This window comes from Marmota monax, unplaced genomic scaffold (assembly GCF_021218885.2).
Source record: "Marmota monax isolate L192 unplaced genomic scaffold, Marmota_monax_Labrador192_F-V1.1 WCK01_AAM20220418_F8-fsc00007, whole genome shotgun sequence".
Lineage (NCBI taxonomy): Eukaryota > Metazoa > Chordata > Mammalia > Rodentia > Sciuridae > Marmota > Marmota monax.
In genome coordinates, this window is record NW_026692781.1 from 28,360,707 (window position 1) to 28,380,280 (window position 19,574).

Sequence of the window (19,574 nt, forward strand, 5' to 3'; positions counted from 1 at the left end):
TACCATGAATAATGGGAATTAACTCTAACTTAGTCCACAACCAGATAAAAAATCTTGTGCAACATATACCACATTGCCATTCCTTGACATTTTTTAAAAAAGTATCCATTATTACCAGAGAATAGATACCTGCTTATTTTCAAATTTATGAGGTCTTTCCAAAGGACAGAACTTAATAATAAACAGCCTGGGTCAAAGGCTGGAACATTCAGGCAAGACTTTAGGAATACAAAATTTAAAAATGCTTTTAAACAAAGGACAACCACAAATGTTAAAAAAAAGTGCTTTTTAATTTTTAACCAGAAGAATCATTAAGTTGACGATAAACAGTTCTGTGACTTTTCTTACAATATTCATGATGTCTGTTTATATGCTTTAAGCAATATGATTATTTAATGAAAGTGAAGATGGCAGGGCATAACAATTTATATGAAATTTACAATTACTGTTCTTTAAGATACTTTTATAAAATTATAAGCTAATAATAATTCTCCCAATTAGAAGTCAGATAATTTTAATGTAACTCGAAATTAAAGTATAATTGTTTACACAACAATTAAGAACACAATTCCAAATCAGCTATCAAACTGAAAATTTAAAAATAAGTGGTAAAGCGCTTACCTAGCATATGCAAGGCTCTGGGCTCAATCCCCAGTACCACAAAAACAAAAATAAACAGAAAAAATGTAAACAGTTATAAAATATCAACTTATAAATGCTATTAAGAGCAAGGCTATTTGAAGTATGGCCTTGAACTGTTTGTCACCCATCCAAAATGAAAAAAAGAGCTTGTGCCAGAATGAAAATCAACTGCATCACTAGTCACACTGGTTGAGTTTTTTGTTTTTTTCATAATAATAGAAACAAAAGTTGATTTATATTCCGGCACAATCACCTTATCTCATTACAGACTGGAGAACAGGTACTACCTTCCTTTATTAAAAGTGTCATTATAATTTCACTGCTCAGTTAGGTCAACTTACAGTAAAAGGGCAATTGTAATTGTCATCTATACACCATTTATTTCAAAATCCCACCTATCCAGGGATCCTCCTCAAAAAGCAAATAATTTTATAAGACCATCACAATTTAACAGTTTTTTTCAGATGTGTTTTCAGTGTTACCGACACCTACTTACTCAGAGGTGCTCTCTAGATTCCTACTTTAGGAAAATAAATCTCATTTGCTTTTTATAGACATTTTTTTTTATCTTGGGAGAAAAAGAATAAAAACCGAGTCATTTGCTAATAAATTCTCTTGAAAGATTGATTTTCACCATTTAATCAGTGAAAATATTTAAATTATCTTCATCAAAAGATTCTTTTTATATTCTTTGTGCAACAAGCAGTTGCTTTTTTACAATAAAACAATGTTACAAAAACATTATGGAAATTTACAACTCTTAATATTTTATTAACTAAAAGGAAACTTAAACTATTTTAATATTCCTCAGAGAAAAAGAAAGCCTGTATAAAATGATTTTTAAAGAAGTAGCTTATAATTCAAAACTCAACATTTCTTTGTTTTTATTTTTTTGGTATAGCATAATTATTCTAAAATTTTAAAAATATAATTTGGTGTTTTGGAAAAGTAATCATTCCCTCATTCTCAATGACTTTACTAAGCTTTACTCACATTGCCTTAATACTGAAGGCAAAAAAAAGGCGGGGGGTGGGGGGGGTGGCACTCAACATTTAAAAACAACTCATAAGTTTCAGATATATGAAAGCTCAATTCAAGCATCTGCGGCATCTAGTTTATTGAACCAACAAACTACTTTTTAAAGAATTTATATGTATATTGATTATTCATAAAAAGGGAGCTCTTGTAGCACCTGAGTTCAGCACAATATACCAGAGCAAAGAATGGTTAAGAGAAGTTGCTTAGAGACTATATTTTATCTATCTATACATATATACACACACCTATACATATACACATATGCATATACATACATACACACAACAAAGTAGAGAGAAATTTTCCTTTTAAAATGCTGTGGATGAGCCAGGTGCAGTGACCCACACCCGTAATCCCAGTGGCTTAAGAGGCTTAGGCACTTAGCAACTCAGAGATACCCTATCTCTAAATAAAATATAAAATTAAAAAGAGGTCTGGGGATGTGGCTCAGTGGTTGAGCACCCAATTTCAATCCTCAGTATTGAAAAAAAAATGCTGTGGATGTTAAAGTAATTCACCAGTTAGTCAAATAAAATAAGTTGATGGTCATTAAAAAATAGTTTAAAGTCATCTAAGGAATTTGGAATCTATCAAAATTTCAGGAATTTAAATCATTATAGTAATATCTGACTGCATGGGGAAATATGAGGTTGTTTGTTTTGTCAATATACAGTTTGATAAAGTAATATGGCCATGAGACCAGTTATTTTAACATGATGCTATAATAGATATTTTAATGGTCATCAGATAGAAAAACTCATCAAAGATTACTCTAAAATGAATAAATCACCTCCCACTATTAGAACTAAACAGTTTCTGGCCATTGACCAAACGTTCTGCTTTCCCTAGACTTGCCCACATTGCTCCCAGCAAAATACCATAGTTATAGGCCATTCTCTTGGTGGCCTTAGGCCTCCCCCAAGAGTCTCCTTAATTACTAGGAATTTCACACAAGAACTTTAGGAGAATTTGATGTTCTCATGCTGACCTTGGCATTGTGCTAATAGTTCTGCTGATGCCATGGTATTTTTTACATATACTTCTAAAGCACTGAATGATGGACTTGTATTTAGGAGACATCAAAATTTCAGTAAGCTGCCTGGATCTGCCAACATTTTCTTCTACACTTAATTGATGAATACATTTGACTAAAAATAGAGCATGTTCAATTTTTCCTAAGTCTCTTGTATTCTAGAGGATGAAGAACCACTATACTTGCATACTATGCATCCTCCATCTTCCAGACCTTATTAGATCTGAAATATCCTGAGAGTGGGCAAAAGTCGTTTGAGTTAAAAAATAAAGCCATGTTATTACTCTTTGCTCTGACTTGCAGAGGATATCATTCTTTTAACTTCCTTTTTGCTCTGGTTAAAGAACCTCTTTCACACAGCAGATCATAAATAATTGAAATTGTATGTAGTTTCAAAATATTCATAATTTAAAAACATTTTATTGTAAAACATCTCTGAAGCATCTATAAAGAATATACTTTGGCTTAACTTTACACTGTTTTCCTAAAGAAATTATGTCAATAGAATTATGGTATAGAACTCATCTTAAGAGAGAACCTATTAAATTCCAAAGCATTCATTTTTTTTGTTCAGTTTACAGCAATCATAATATAGCACAGACTTTTTTTTTCCTGATATGTAAAATATTTTTAAGTTCACTTGAACTTGAACTTTTCATTACCATGTGAACTCACATGTAAAATTTTATTTTGTCATGTATTTAAATATTTCCTTCTCTGTGGAGTTATCTCAGTGGAACAAATGATATTATGCAAGCAACTAGACTTCCCTAAATTCTACTATGCCAAAGATAATTTACAATATAAACAGTCATATATGAAGCTACAAAGCACATCTCACAATGGAGTTGATTTCAAATTTCAAAGTCAATCCAAATGAGTCAAAGAGAAAAGTGTTAACAGAGTAAATCTGGAACAAGTTCATGGGGATTGGGCAAAGAGTCATCAAAGCGAAATCTTTTGGAAACCATGCTGCTATCCTCTGGAATATTCTCTTTGTCTTCCCGATTACCACAGGTTCCATTACAAGAAGATTTAGAAGTCTTATCTTCAGAGGACCTTACTGGATGATCCTGAATTTGAGAGGAGCTAGAAGTTTCTTCAGGGTGAAACAAGCTTCCAAAGTCCCACTGCTGTAGCCAAGAATGAGAAAGGCAGGATTCTGCTGTTGGTCTTTTCCTTTGAAAGAAAGCATCAAGGGGAAATTGAGCACTAAAATCAAGTTGAAAAGGTCTTTAGTTTGACAGATTATAGACAGTTATAAATGATTATGAAGATAACATATAATACTATAAAATCCAAATAGTAGAGAATAATAATGATAATAGTAGCTAACATTTATTGAATGCCTAGTTATATGCCAGGTGTTATATTAACGTTTTCAATATATTATCTAATAATCACAAGAAACTAAGAAATAGGTATTATTTACACTATTTAATAGAATAGGGAATAAGTATACCAAGAGGCTTGGATTTTGCCTAAATTCTCCTAACTTAAAAATGATACATGCTGTAGTTTAGATCTTAAATGTCTGCCCAAGAGGCCTATGTGTTAAAAGCTTGGCCATCAGCCTGCAGTGCTATCAGAAGGTAGTGAAAGCTTTGGGAGGTGAGTGAAAGGAAGTTAGGTCATTGGGAGTGTGCCTTGAGTAACATAAAGGGACTCTGGCCCTTCCTCCCTCTCTCTTGGTTTCCTGGCCATCATGAGGTGAACAGTTTGCTCCAACCACATGTTCTTCTGCCATGACTCTGTTTTGTCACAGACCAAAAACTGTGGATCCAACCGTCCATGGGCTGAAACCTCTGAAATGATGAGCCAAAATATACCTTTCCTCTCAATAGTTGATTATCTTGAATATTTTGTCAAAACAGCAGAATGAGGGGCTAGGGGTATAGCTCAGTTGGTAGAGTTCAATCCCCAGCACGCCCCCCTCCCCCACCAAAAAAAAAAAAAAAAAAGAATGAGAACTAAACAAAAAATTGATACTGAGAAGTTGGGCTATTGCTTGTGACTATCCATGATGATGTGGTCTAGAACCTTTGATACTGGCTTGTAAAATTGGAGGAATTTAGACGTTTGGAGAAATAGGCTAGAGAAAGTCTAGGATGCTCTAAGAAGAGCCTAAAGGACGAATTCTGATGAAGGGATCAAAATCAAAATTACTAACATGAATGTAAATAGTAAAGACTGTGCTGATAAAGGTTTCAGATGGACATGAAGACTCTACTGCAAAGTGAACTAGAGGCAACTCATATTATATTCTGGCAAAGAACTTATCTACATTTTGTCTATGGCCTGAAACTGTGTCAGGATGAGTTTAGTGTTAGAAGACTAATTAATCTGATATAGAAATTTTCATGGTTGCACAGCACTCAGGGAGTGGCACAGGTAGTATAGACTGCTTTTAGTCAGATTTACAGTGAGAAAAAAAAGGGGCAAGAAGAGCAGAGTATAAAAATTTGGCAAACTTGCAGTTTAGCCAAAAAGGAAGTATAAGAAAAGTTCCAAACAAGGAGGGTGTAGTTGTTAAAGAGATTAGAACCCTTAAAAATAAGCCAAGTACCTTGAACTGGGACAACAGGAAATATGCCTTGAGAGCATCTCAGGAATCAGTTAAGACCCCTCCTCCCTTACAGGCTCAAAGATGGATAAGTGTAAACATGTTTCAAAGACTTTCCTTGATAAGAGCTCCTCAAGGTATTCAATTTGCATGGGGACTCCTCAGGAATTGTTTATCTGGGATTGCTTTTCCCATGTTCAGATATCTAGACACTGGAGACCACTACAGGCATGGTCTAAGCAGGTCCCAGTACATTTCTTGCTGGAGGCAAACCCTGGCGTCATCCATATAATGTGGTTTTTCAGGCATGCAGAATTCCAGAGTTGTGGAATTGTGGACGCATCTATCAAAATTTCAAAGGAAAGCCTGAGAGGCCAGGTTGTTTGTGGCAGGGTCACAATACATGCAAGCAGTTCCTGACAGGATGATTTCATAGTAAAGCTCTGAGAGTGAAGCCAGAGCCACAATGGAGAACTCAAGAAATTAGAGATGCCAGGAATGCAGAGCACCTGCTGAAGGAAGCCGCAGGCAGTGAGCAGTGAAAGGCCATGAGGGCTGCAATTATCAAGATAGGGATGTCCAAGCCCTTTGGAGTTCACATCATACACCCATACACATACACACAAACACATGTTCCTACACTATATATTTTTGCAATTTCCTTGTTCACCCACTCAGTAGTGTGATTCAAGCACATTTTTCTATATCAGTACAGAGTTAACATATTAACAGCCATATTATTTATCACTCTTTCATATGGATATGCCATAATTTATTTAATCAGATCTCCATCAATACTTCCAGACTTAACTATAATTAATGCAGCAATGAACACTGAAAAAAAATTGGGGGAATTTCTCTGATTACTTCCTGTGAATAAATTACTGATAAAGTTATTGGGTCTTTTTATTTATTTATTTATTTATTTATTTATTTATTTATTTATTTATTGTCAATGGACCTTTATTTTATTTATTTATATATGGTACTGAGAATCAAACCCAGGACTTCGCACATGCTAGGTAAATACTCTACCACGGAGCTACAACCCCAGCCCCAAGTTATTGGGTCTTTATATTTTAAAAGATGGATTTAACTGCCCTCTAAATGACCTTAATATGCAATCCTACCTATATCTTCTCCAAGATTATCCAAAAAATCCAAGTTTTTAAAAAATATCACTTTCATGGTTTACTTTTAGAACTATTTTTATTCTTTATTTGATCATAAATGTGTACATATATATATAGAGAGAGATCATATACATATTATATCATACACACAAATATATCTTTTATATGTCTTTTTTTTTTTCCTGTGCTGGGGATTTGTATCTGTTTAAGTACTCTACCAGAAAGATATCCTGAGCCCATGAACTACTTTTTTTCTAGTAAATCTCTTCTTGGAACCACAATTCACATGAAAAAAAAATTAATGGCTAACCCATTACTTTCTCTAATTGAAAATCTTGATTCTGGTCTGCATTGACAAAAACATAATGGAAATTACACTTAATTTGAAATTTCCTTTACTGAAGAAAATACTTGTCTCATTATCTAGGTAAATGATAAAAGATAAAGAATGAGAATGAGAAGTGAACAACAAAAACAAAAATAATCAAGGAACTATTTAGCCTTTGTATTTCCTCATCACCTCCAAGCCTGATATCTGCTCATGTGCAGATTCAGTTTATATATAAAAGTGTTCCCCTAGTTGTGATTGCTGAAAGAAGGAAAACTGCATTTTTTAAACTTGACATGTACTGAAAATTCAACTTATCATGGAACTTATAGATAAAAATCTAGTCAAAAGGCTTGAAATAATATGTTAGCTTAACAAATAAAATTTAGTAAAAATTATAAAATTTCTAGGTTTACAAGCCCTTTGGAGGAAAACATTAATAAGTAACATATTCTCCATTATTTTGCATTCTTAAAAAATAACACTAAAACTTGAAAACAAGGTCTAGTCTTCAATCATATTTATCTAACACTTTAAATTTTCAAATTTTGTTTCTATATGAAAGTAATATGGTCAAATACTACAGTTGTAAAAGAAGGGAAAACACCCATCTTTATATAAACATAACTCTAAGCTTAACACAAATACCAGTTGGTATATGCTATATAGTCTTTTGTTTTTCTGTGTAATTTTTGTCTGATTATAGTAAAGTTAATGTGCTCATCATAGAAACTTTAGAATATTAAAAAGTTTGAGAAACAAAAATTGTTTATAACTGCACAGTATTATTACAATTCCTATTAAATAATCATTCAAGTCTATAATATAGCCAGTAAGAATTATTTGGATTTGAATTAACCTAATAAAATAATTAAGAAATCAATGAGTTTTTGTTTTTCTCTCTTTTAACAGATAAGGAAATGGAGTCCTCCAGAAGATGCATAACTGACAGAGATAAAAGACTAACAGAAAGAAATCAGGATGCCAGCATAATGCACTATGTCACAATTTTTATACCATGTAGTCAGGCCATTTTAAGTAAATAGGCTGATTCTGGATAAAGAAAAGGTCCGCTTTTCCTTTTTGTGCCTTGAAGTTGCCAATGATAGGAGGCCTGATCCACAGTTACAAGGCTGTTCAAACATCTGATCCTTCAAGATTTGACAATCAGTAATTTGTTCTTGTTACATAAAACTGTAATTATTTAACTACAAATCATTCACAATAAAGTCTTATAATAATCAGCCATATGTACTGTAAACTTTCTATTATTTTCAAGGATTAATAGTTGGCTGAGAAATAACCCAAATCTTTTCATTCTAAATTTCCTATTGTACTCTCTTATCTAAAGTTATATATTTATTATTTAATGATCTTTCATATCATCTCTCTCCCCATTTTACCTGAAACTTCAGCATACTTCTAATTTTATATAACTTTAAAATGTATCTTTCTTAATGAACACATATTATTTACTTTGTAATAGTAATTAAACAAATTAATATTATTACTTACTCTGGATTTTTTACTAGAAGGCCTTGGATAAAGTCTGTGGCCAGCTGTGAAACTGATGAAAAAATTTCTTCTGAATAATCTACATTAACTTGAGAAATATTAAGATATGTTTCCTGATTATCTTCTCCCACAAATGGTGATGTATGAGTTAACAACATGTATGCTATTATACCAATATTCCTAAAAAATGAGAGGAGGAAATTAAAAATGTATGTTAATTTTTAAATATTTACATAAAGTACTATCAATGTTATATAAATTCCTGTCCTTAAATATAAACTAGAGACTCAAATTGCTTTTAGAAATTCCTATATTATTAAAACTAAAATAACTAGTTACCTCAAAGTTTGCCTCACACAAAGAGAGTTCATGCACATGTGTTACAATAACACAAACAATGTACTTAAAATATATCATGATGTCCACAATATCCCCTTCAACACATACATCTGTTTCAGAGACACAAAGCTGCTGCAGCAGTTCTAAATGGTGTGCAATGACACAGTAATGATCTTTGCAGGGGTTCTGAGTACATACTGTCTCTAAGTTTGTCAAAGCACAGAGTTGGACAGGTAAATATCTTTACCACAAAACTTTTCAAAGTTATAAATATATTAATGAAAAGGCTGGTGCTCAAGAGCCAGAAATAGACAATATAGTACGGGTTTCACAAACTTATTTAACAACAGAATCTTTTTTCCTTGGCAAACTCATAAGCAGTTCAGAGAACACAGGGCATAAGTCTAAACTCTTCCACTTGGCCTATGAGATCAGTCTCCTGCTGAAGTCCCCTGGTTCTAATCCCCATCATGTTCTCTCTGTGCTTGCCACAAAAACTCCCAATTCCCTATCAATGTACACTCATAAAACCAAACTTGTGTGTGCATCTGACCTCATCTTTTTCTTGGTAAACACCTCTACCTAATTCTTCTAGACCAAGATGAAATGTTTCCCATTGTTAGGTGGAACCTAAGACTACTTTGTCTGTTGCTTCATCCAGGCTTTCTGAGCATTCTACCTCTATTACAAAACATGTAGCTCTGCACTGTGGATTATCCAGAGTCTTCATCCCCTAAAGGATTTTTCCTATTTATTTCTGTACCTTTGGCTCAGAGTTTAAGTGTTATTTCAAAAGGACAGACAAGTAAATATTCTCCTGTGGCGTAATAATGATACTTGAATAAAATCTTCTAGACAAAAACCCTTATTATTTATCCTTGGGATCAAAGAACCCAGGAATACACATTACCCAACTTTCAATGAGGGCATTTAGGTAATGAGCAGAATCTTACCACATATCTGTTGCTGTGGTAATGGGATCGTAGTTCAGGATTTCTGGTGCTAAGAGAAAAGAAAAGTCAAATTTAATATCAACAAATTTTACAACATAAAAATAAAATATATTCCATGCTTGTATAATTTTATCAAGATGGATTCTACTGTCATGTATAAATAAAAAGAACTAATGAAAATTTAAAAAAATTAAGTAAGAGGTACAAAAATTACTTTATACTATACTAAATTAGAACTGTATTTAATTTTGAAAATCTGAGTGATATAAGATCATCAGGAATTTAGCTATTCTGTGATTATACATTTAAACATATCTAATGTTGAGCAAATTGTAAGACCAGATGGTTCATTTGGGGGAGTTTTTTTTTGGTGCTGGGGGTTGAACCCAGGGCCTTGTGCATTCAAGGCAAGCACTCTGTCAGCTGAGCTATATTCCCAGCCCAAGACCAGATGGTCCAAAGTGTTAACAATATTCTTGGGAATAACTGGAAGCTATGTAGTTAAAAAAAACCAAGGTTTCATTAAGATTAATGTCAGAAAAAGCAATTATGAAGAAATAAAATGTGAGAAACTAGAATCTTTAATAAAGTTTTAGTTTTATTACTGTTAAAAATTAATTTCATCATTTTATTAGACTGATTTAAATTTATCTTTTCAGGATAAATATGATCATATGCATTTATAATGACATTATGAGCAAATTATGCTTCTTGGATATGACAGATTTTTAAGTAGATTAAATATCCCTTTTAACCTATCAAAAACCTAATTTGCACTTAATTTCCAGCTCTCTTCCCCTCAAAAAAAAAGAAAAAAGGAGCAAAATAAATTCTCTATACTTCTCCAAAACAAAACTGTTTTCTAAAGCCTAACATTCTTGCTAATAAAGCCCTTCTCCTTTTCCCTAACTCCCCTCTTACTCATTTCTTTTTTCCTTGCAAACAAAGTCTTTATACATAAACATTAAATTTTACACTTAGTCAATATCCTGTGAATGTTTTAATAACCCTACATTTAGTACAGTTCATTTAAATGTGTCACAACCAAGTTTCAGTGTATTTATTAATGATAATGGGAGGTGATGATCATTATTATCCAAAGTACATGTATGAAGACACAAATTGGTGTGAATATACTTTGTATACAACCAGAGGTATGAAAAATTGTGTTCTATATGTGTAATAAGAATTGCATTGCATTCCGCTGTCATATATAAATAATAGAAAAAAAAAGACTTGAACCTAATGAATCCTGGGATTAGATGCTCTAAAATACAACTTTAGAGAGGTATCATTTACTTAATAAATTTGAAAGGTGTAGGAAAAAGAAAATTCTTACCTAAGTATTCTGGTGTTCCCATGATCTCCCGAAGTTCACATGCATTCCCGATTTTTCTAGACATTCCAAAATCTACAATTTTGATGTCCCCAAGAGGGTATATGCTGCTCAATAATATATTCTGTGGCTAAGTAAAGCACAACAAAAATGATAAATAATGTATAATAAAAGAATATTAATCTCAGATTGAAGACATATCAAGTGAAATGTATTGTTAGCTATTAGGTATTTCATTGAGTCATTCATCAAAACATACTGAATTACTATTTAAGAAGAACTATACATTCAATGATGAATAAAGTAAAAAACTGTACTCAAAAAGGTTTTTCAGTATGAAGGAAAGTTAGATTGATACATTGATTATGAGACAGAGTACTCAATAATAAGGCAAGATACCTAATACTGCCCATAAAAAAGTCCAAGAAGGCTATGCAAGAGAGATGATGTTTAAGTTAAGTTTTAAAAGTATAAGCATGAGTGTGCCAGGCAAGAAGGTGCTTGGAGAATAGCACAAAAGGAGGCATGAAAAAATGGACATGCACACATTTCTAGGAGAAGGTAGTTCAAGGTAGTCTGATGGTTCTGGATGAGCTGGGTCTGATTGTTCCCAGGTTTGAAGCTTAGAGAATAAGATTCATGGTACACTTACTTCATCTATTGCCTCCTGGGACCACGTGACTCAACTTTACTACTGTAGAATTATGACTTATGACAAAATTTTCTGCTACCAGCAAAATCTATATATATGTAGAGGTACTTTTCCTAAAGTCTGTACAATCATCATAGTGTTTTAACTCTGGGAAAACCTCATGTTTATTATTAAATCAAAGATACCAACATAGGAGAAAAAGTAAGGGTAATTAGTTGTTGTCAATCTTGGGCTTTATGGTATATAAAGTCAAGCTTATATGGCATCCATGACTTCAAGTGCTGTATGATGCTATGTAATATACTTGGTTTGTCTTTAGCAGGGGAAAAAATAAATCTAATAATAGGAAGCTCATGGGAGCCTGAGTATCCTGGTATTTATTATGTTTCCTCTTTTCCTATATCTCATCAGTAGTGGAAATGGTAGGGGTATTAGATGGTAAAAACTGCTCCCCCTCCACAGGGGTACCCAATAGAGAAGAGCTTTTTTATTTTTATATTTATTTTTTAAAAAGGGTAAGAGAAAGGGAAGATGACAAGTCCAGTGTGAGATATGGACATTTTAAAGTTTCTATGGGACATTCACATGTGTATCCAAATTGCAGTTTAAAAGGGGGGATTTGGAAATTAGGAGATAGGCCTGCACTATAGGCCAAGATCTGGGGATTGTTATTATTATTATAAAGTGGTAGTGGAAGTCAAAGAATCATGCAGGGAGATTGTAGAGAAGAGTCCAATGTTTGGAAATTAAGAGATTGATAGACTTTCAGGTCCTTGGATGACTATGGAGGAAAGGAAGAAAAAGGACAACATGAAAAACTTAAGTTTCAGGGCTTACAAGAGGAACCTAAATGATCTGGAAAGAGTCAAAAGATTGAAAACCTCAAGAGAAAACTGAATGAGCATAATGGGAACAAAGGAATGAGGATTATTAAGAATATATTTTCAGAGACAGAGAACAGAATTGAGTATTTCAGAGGTGGACAGTTTCATAAATTAAGAAAAGGTCCAGGGTATGGCTCTAAGAGAGGGATAGAGAAGAATGACTGTAGGATTATAACATAAGAATGATGCATTTTAAAAGCTCAGTGATTAGCTGCTCACATGTACAGTCTTCTCCTGCCTGCCAATACAAAATCAGGTCCATATAGCATGTAGGTAGGCAAAGAATGCACACAGCATAGGCTAAATGTGACTTGTTTCTGATCAAAACTAACTTAAAAATTCTACACATCAAAAGCAACAAAGGAACACAGACTTTGCATTCCTTTAAATCACTTTACCTTACCTTTAAATCAAGGTGTACGATATTATTCTGATGTAGATAATAAACTCCTTCAAGTATTTGTTTAATGAGTCTGATAACATCATTTTCAGAGACCATTTCAGCCAGCTCAGGTAAACACAGGTTAAAAATTTCTCCACCCGCAGCACTGAAAAAAATTCAAATAATACAACCTTTAAAATCATTTGCCTAAAAATAACTTTTAAATACTGTACACATGTTAAATAAAAGACACAGCCATCTAAACTTTAGTGCGTGTATGTGTGTATAAATGTGTACACTCTTAAGAATAGTGCAGGGAAGGGAGAATTTTTAAGAAGAAAATAAATGACAAAAATAATTCTGGGTACTAATACTTGAATGTTGAATGAATAAAACTGAATTGCTCTATAAGTGAATAATGTTATAGTCTGTCTTAACTGTGATAGAAATAATAAAAACAGTAGTTAATACAATAAGCTCTGCTTCATACATATAGAAAGACAGATCTGGGTATGTATGAATAGCATCTATTTTGATCCTCATGATAACCATGTGACAAAGATGTTATTATTCCCATTTTACAGATGAATTAACAGGATTAAAAGAGATCACCTCTGTAAGTATTAATCACAATGTCTGAGACATGAAAAGCAACAAAGATTTGCCACATTACTCTTAATGGCACTGTAAAAAAAGCTCTGTGGACATATACAAAAGTTCCAATCACACATTCTTGACTTTAATCCCATTCCACCCACCAAAACTCCCTGAAAATTCACCAGAAATTAACTTTAATATGTCTCATGATAACATGGTAAAGAAAATCTGAATATTGATGCTATTGTTTATAATAGAGAACTCCGAGTTAAGGAACAGGCAAGATCATTGTACTGTCATGTGTAACTAAGTAAAACAAATACAAAATAAAAATAAAAAACAATATTGGCAATTCACATTTTTTTTAATCTAAAAACCAAATAAGTTAATCTTTATGAACAGTTAATGAGTGGAGAGCTAGTAGACTCCACCATAACAAGTTCAAATTTAATAAAACCAATAATAAAACAACCTGACATTAATATCACTTGATGTGAAGCAATAAAAAATAAGATCATTACCTATATGGTTTTCGTGCCAAGGAAACTGTTATAATCTAATCATGGGGCCATAGACAAATCCAGAATGTATGACATTTCATGTGACAAATGATATAAATTTCCCTCAGAATAGTCAATATTATGAAAAATAAACAAAATTATTGAAGAGGCTCAACAATGAAATATATGGTGAATCTCAATAAATCTTATACTGACAAAAGTTAGTCTAATAAGACATTTTAGATACAAAGAAATTTCAGTATGGCCTATTAGATGATACTACTGAATAAATGTTAGCTTTATTGTGTTTGATAATGGTGCTAGTCATATAGACAATTACCCTTATTCTTTGTAATAAGTACTTTAGCATGCAAAGGAAAAATATCATGCTATGTACAATTTTCAAAATGTTGCCATGGCAAGATGTCAAAAATTGGTGAATCAAAGTAAAGCTTGCAAGAATGTCAATTGTGCTAGTTTTCCATCTTTCTATAGATTTTAACTTTTGTAAAACAAAAAAAAAATGAGTATGTAGGATGGTTTGAGTACAGAATTGAATTGGTAATAATAATTAGAGTAAAAGATTCCACATTTTATTTTTACCATATAAAAAATAATGCCACTTTTTAAAACAACTAAAACTGTCTGACCATATTTTACCATCAACTCAAATTACATGATGTGACAATGCCACTCCAAAAGTGGTGGGCAAAATAATTAAGCCAAAACCCTAGTAATAACTTAAGTAACTTTTTTTTAAACTTTGGTAAAAAATTAAATTTTTTTACCAATTTGCTGAGTGCTTGGTACATTTCAGCCAGAGGTACAGAGATCAGTAACAGTTTTGCTAGTTTACTAGACAGGGTACTTGAATGATTTTCAGATTATAAACAACATCAATCCATAAAATGTATTAAAACTTTCTAACGTATTTTGTTGTTGCTGTTTAAATGAACACCCAGAAGACAAACTTTATGAAGACAATCAATATTATCATGTATATTCACCCTTCAAACCTAGTATTCCATCACAATTTTTGAAAAATGTTAGCTACTTTTTACATACTTCAAGCATACAGATGTCATGCATGTGATAATTATTTAAAAAACAGCTGACAAAAATAATTACAAAACGTATGAAATATGAAATCTTATTGGGAGTATCCTGGCATTTACATTCTTTTTTTTTTGGTGGTGCTGGGGATTGAACCCAGGGCTTTGTGCATGCTAGGCAAGCACTCTACCAACTGAGCTATTTCCCCAGCCCCTATTCTGGCATTTACTAAAATTCAAATTTATTTTGAAGGTGCTATAACATGCCTTAATATGATACCTTAGCGTTCTGGGAAATGTACATGATATTTGGGGCTGGGGTTGTTGCCCAGAGGTAGAGTGCTTGCCTAGCATGTGCGAGGCACTGGGTTCAATCCTTAGCACCACATAAAAATAAAGATATTGTGTCCACCTAAAACCAAAAAATAAATATTTTTTTAAAAATCTACATGATATTCATTATGAGATGAAATACTTGTCTACTTAACATTTTGCAAAATTAGCAATTTCATTTACAAGTTGATTCCAGGCAAATCTATTTCCTGGCACAAACACATTTTTTTATTAATATGCAAATAAACCTCTTTATCCTTAAGATAACTAGAAGCTAAAATAAGGCTAATATGCTTTTAAATTCAAAAAGGCAATGAGGCAAGTTAGCTACTAAAAAGAAGTCATCAATACATTTTCTTCTAAAAGTAGATTTACTTTATTAAAACTATTAGAATCTAAAGCATAATAAACACACATTAAAGTTATCTTTTCTAATAATTGTTATAGATATTCATACTTGTTACATCCTTATAATAAATGTGTCAGATCTTCATGTAATAAAGACACTAAGAGTCACATGTGGATATATTGGTAAAACCTGCTATTTTAACCATCTTCCACTCCCACTACCTCATCAATTATTGAATATTTGGTTGTTTTAGCATTCACTGACAAAGAACATAATTTCTTATGGCTACAATTCTTACCATAATGTTATGCATTTCACACATACTAAATGGGTTTCTTAACAAACAATGTTCTAGTCATTACCTTATGCACTTTACCATTCTGTTGTTCTTGGATTTCCTTGAAAGTGTTTTTTCAAGTAGATGCATGAAGTATATAAATGATTTCAATTCTATATGCCCATAACATTGTTTTCCAAAAAAAAAAAAAAAAATCTCAATTTCCACATCATTAGTAAAAATAAAAGTATGATTTTACCACATCCCCCAAATACTGTATTGACATTTGTTTATTTCTTGCTGTCTGTTTTGTGCTTTTCTGTAAGGCTATATACTTACCCTTATGAAAAATATCTGAATATGAACTATGTTTCTCTAACATTTTATCAAAGGAATCCTTACAAGTTCCTGTCATATTTTTATTATTCTTATTTTTTTATATTTCAAGTCACCTATCCTAGAATAGGTAACTTAAATTTACTGAAGTACATACTTACTATTCTAATATCAATATGATCTCACTTGAATTTTCATAGACCTCATGAAGATTAATCACACGGGGACAGGACTTTGCCAATTCAAGAACAGCAATCTCATGCAAAATCTCTGCTCGACAGTCCTGTCCTCGTCTTCTCTTTTTTAGAAATTTTGCAGCATATTCTTGGCCAGTAGATTTTGATATACATTGTCTAACCACAGCAAATTTTCCTCTGGAGGAAAAAAAAGGAAAATTAATTTTAATTTTACCACAGAGAACTATGTTAATATATTACAGACACTCTTACACCTCTAAATTAAAGTCAAATGTTTCAAATATTCATGTCATTTGGAAAGTGTCTTTATTCTCTAAACTATATCAAGCATCACATTTATTTTTATGAAATTTACAGTGTTATCACATAAAAAACATAAATGACAAATTTTAATTTTAATAACAGGATATGGCAAAATTGTATTTACTCTTCATTATTAATATGATATATTATCACTACAAAAAGACAATCTCATTTGTATACCATCTCCATGCCATATACTTGACATAAATTATGGGGTTTAAGAATCATAACAATGTTATTCTGTTTTGCAGACCCCAGAGAAGATACTTAACTTGGTCAAGATAAAGATTAAACTTAAGTCTTTTTCCAAAAACTGTACCCTTCATAGTGCATCACATTAACTCCTTAATCAAAATAGCCTTTCTTAAAATCTAAAAAATTAAAATGAATGCAAAAGTGGGTATTTGGCCCGTTTAATTTTGTTACTGTAATAATTTAGCATTTTAAAATGATTTTTAACAAGGTTGGAAACTTTCAATTACAATTCGTCAGCTGTTTTACCAGTATATTTCTTACTAATGCTCAGTGGTCTGTGATGCCTTTAACAGATAGCAGAGATACATACCCTATGGAGAATATTTAAAGACATTTCATGTTCAACTATGAAAATTTACAGTAATCAACAGGTAGGTACAAACACACACATATCAACAGGTAGGTACAAACACATATTTCTTATTTTAGAAATGAGTGTGTTTTTGGCTTTCTCCCATATCAGTACTCAGCATCTTAGTCAAAACTTTAATACACACCAAAATTTAAACATGTCTACTGGTATATGTATGTACTACAAGTATACAGTCATCCAATATTTAGTTTCACAAAGGCCTGAATGAAAGACAATTTTGAGAAATAAAAGCGATTCATTTGCCTACACAGAAAAAATGTACATATGCTCTTAAACAGGTAGTTTACACTCAGTTCCAGAGAATTTTCAGACTTTGCAGCCCCTCCATAAGTCTTGTGAGTCTAGAGGATCCAAAATTAATAACCTTATTCTGAGCCTCAAATTTCTCTCCAGTTTCGGGTACTAAGAAATCAGGTGTAGGGCTGAGGTTGTAGCTCAGTGGTAGAGCGCTTGCCTCACATGTGTGAGGCCCTGGGTTCTATCCTGGGCACCACATAAAAATAAATAAATAATAAAAATATTGTGTCCATCTACAACTAAAAAAAGTTTTTAAAAAAATCAGGTATAAATAAAATTTTTAGGAGACAATTTTTGTTCCACAGTTCCCTTGGCCAATTCCCCAAAACAAACTTCCCAAGACCTTAGCAAGGTAAACAATTTTTAATACACTTGGTCTTTAGAGTGTGTATGGGGTGGTAGAATTAATTGCCTGATTGTATTTTACTCTTCTCAAAATTTCCCCTAAATGGGTGCCAATGAAAAGCACTGGAAAACAAACTAGCTATTAAAGAAAAAAAAAAAAAGCTATAATTTATTTGACTCTTACATTTATTAAAATATGCCTCAAGTTTCCATGTAACGAAACTGATTTTTTAAAGCAGTTCTAAGATTTGAGGATGTTTAATTTTCACTACAAAATATTTTCTTACTTTATGAAAAAGGTACACAAATTGAATGAAGCATTTCAATAAGTACACAAAAATATAAATCAATTCTTCAATTTTATATTTGAAACACTGATGTTTTATAAATTTTACAGTGAATAAAACTAAGTCAGAATAAGACTACATGACTCATGAAAGGTCACATATGGAAATGGAGTGCCAAGAAGTAAACTGGAATGTGAATTTCTAACTTTCTGTTCTAACCACTACAATTCCTTCCTTTTAAAATAGTTCTGTTTTTTGCTGTGTGTTTGTTTTTTTTTTTCTAGGAAGTTTAACTTACTTCTGCCAATTCTTGGATTTGGAAGCAAAAACTTGTCTAAAACAGAAAGGAAATTTTTTATAAAGAAATTCATCTTTTAAAATTTAGACAACAGAAAGTTAGTCAAGAAAATTATACATCAGAAAAAAAGAGTTTACAGCACTAAAAGTGGCAATTAAGTTTTGCTGTAATTTTATGATTATATCCATGAGGAAAAATTCCCTCAGAAACAAAGAACAAAGTACTTTTATTTAATTGTTGAATGAATACCTACTAGAATGCCACATACTGTGCTATTCTGTATGCTGTACTCAGGCACTTTTAAAGTTGGAGATTCCAAAAATTTTTATATATGTGCATGAATATATGTAAGAGTGTGTGTATGTGTGTACCCTGTGAAACAAGGTAAATATTTTTACAATTAACCGAATCCTTAGGGGAGAAACAAGTGTTTTATTCTAAAATGCTAGTTATTAGAAATCTCCAAAATAATTTTCAATATATAATGTTACTGTACCAAATTTAATAGAAACACTCAAGAAAACTTTAAAAACCCTTAACAATAATACTTAATTCATACCCTAAAAGGCAAGGCTGACCAGATTTCCCAGCAACGAAAAGGTCTAGTAGTTACCCTCTACATTCTAGAATACATAATAAAATGTGAAGGGATGGGGAGGGTAAGCCACAAAGGAAGCTGACGTTTATTTCTGAATCTGCCTCACCCTTCTAACCACAAGCCCGATGAAACTTTGCCTCGGTTGGGGGAAGGGTGGAAAAAACTGACCCAACATGTTTAAAAAACAGGAACAATGCAAGGTTTTTGAGAGTAGTAACAAATGAACTTGACTAACTTTTATGTATGTTCCTTTAGACTGCTCACTGACATCTTAAAATTAATTTTTAAAAAAACCAGTGGATTTAGAAAGATGACATTATAGTTCACCACATGGTAGAATTATGTCTATATACTATAAAATATGCAAGTTTCAGTAGAA

General features: G+C 32.2%; 1 protein-coding gene across 2 annotated transcripts in view; it reads right to left on the reverse strand.

The window, feature by feature from the left end:
- Window positions 1-273: 273 nt before the first annotated feature.
- Window positions 274-19,574, reverse strand: part of Stk17b (serine/threonine kinase 17b) — a 32,324-nt gene continuing 13,023 nt past the window's right edge. For both annotated transcript variants that reach the window (XM_046447389.2, XM_046447388.2), the window contains exons 3-8: window positions 16,404-16,616; window positions 12,820-12,964; window positions 10,884-11,010; window positions 9,545-9,593; window positions 8,253-8,432; window positions 274-3,892 (exon numbers count right to left, since the gene is read on the reverse strand). In XM_046447389.2, the coding sequence (XP_046303345.1) occupies window positions 3,610-3,892; window positions 8,253-8,432; window positions 9,545-9,593; window positions 10,884-11,010; window positions 12,820-12,964; window positions 16,404-16,616 (997 nt within the window). In that variant the 3' untranslated portion in view covers window positions 274-3,609. The remainder of the gene's footprint in view (window positions 3,893-8,252; window positions 8,433-9,544; window positions 9,594-10,883; window positions 11,011-12,819; window positions 12,965-16,403; window positions 16,617-19,574) is intronic.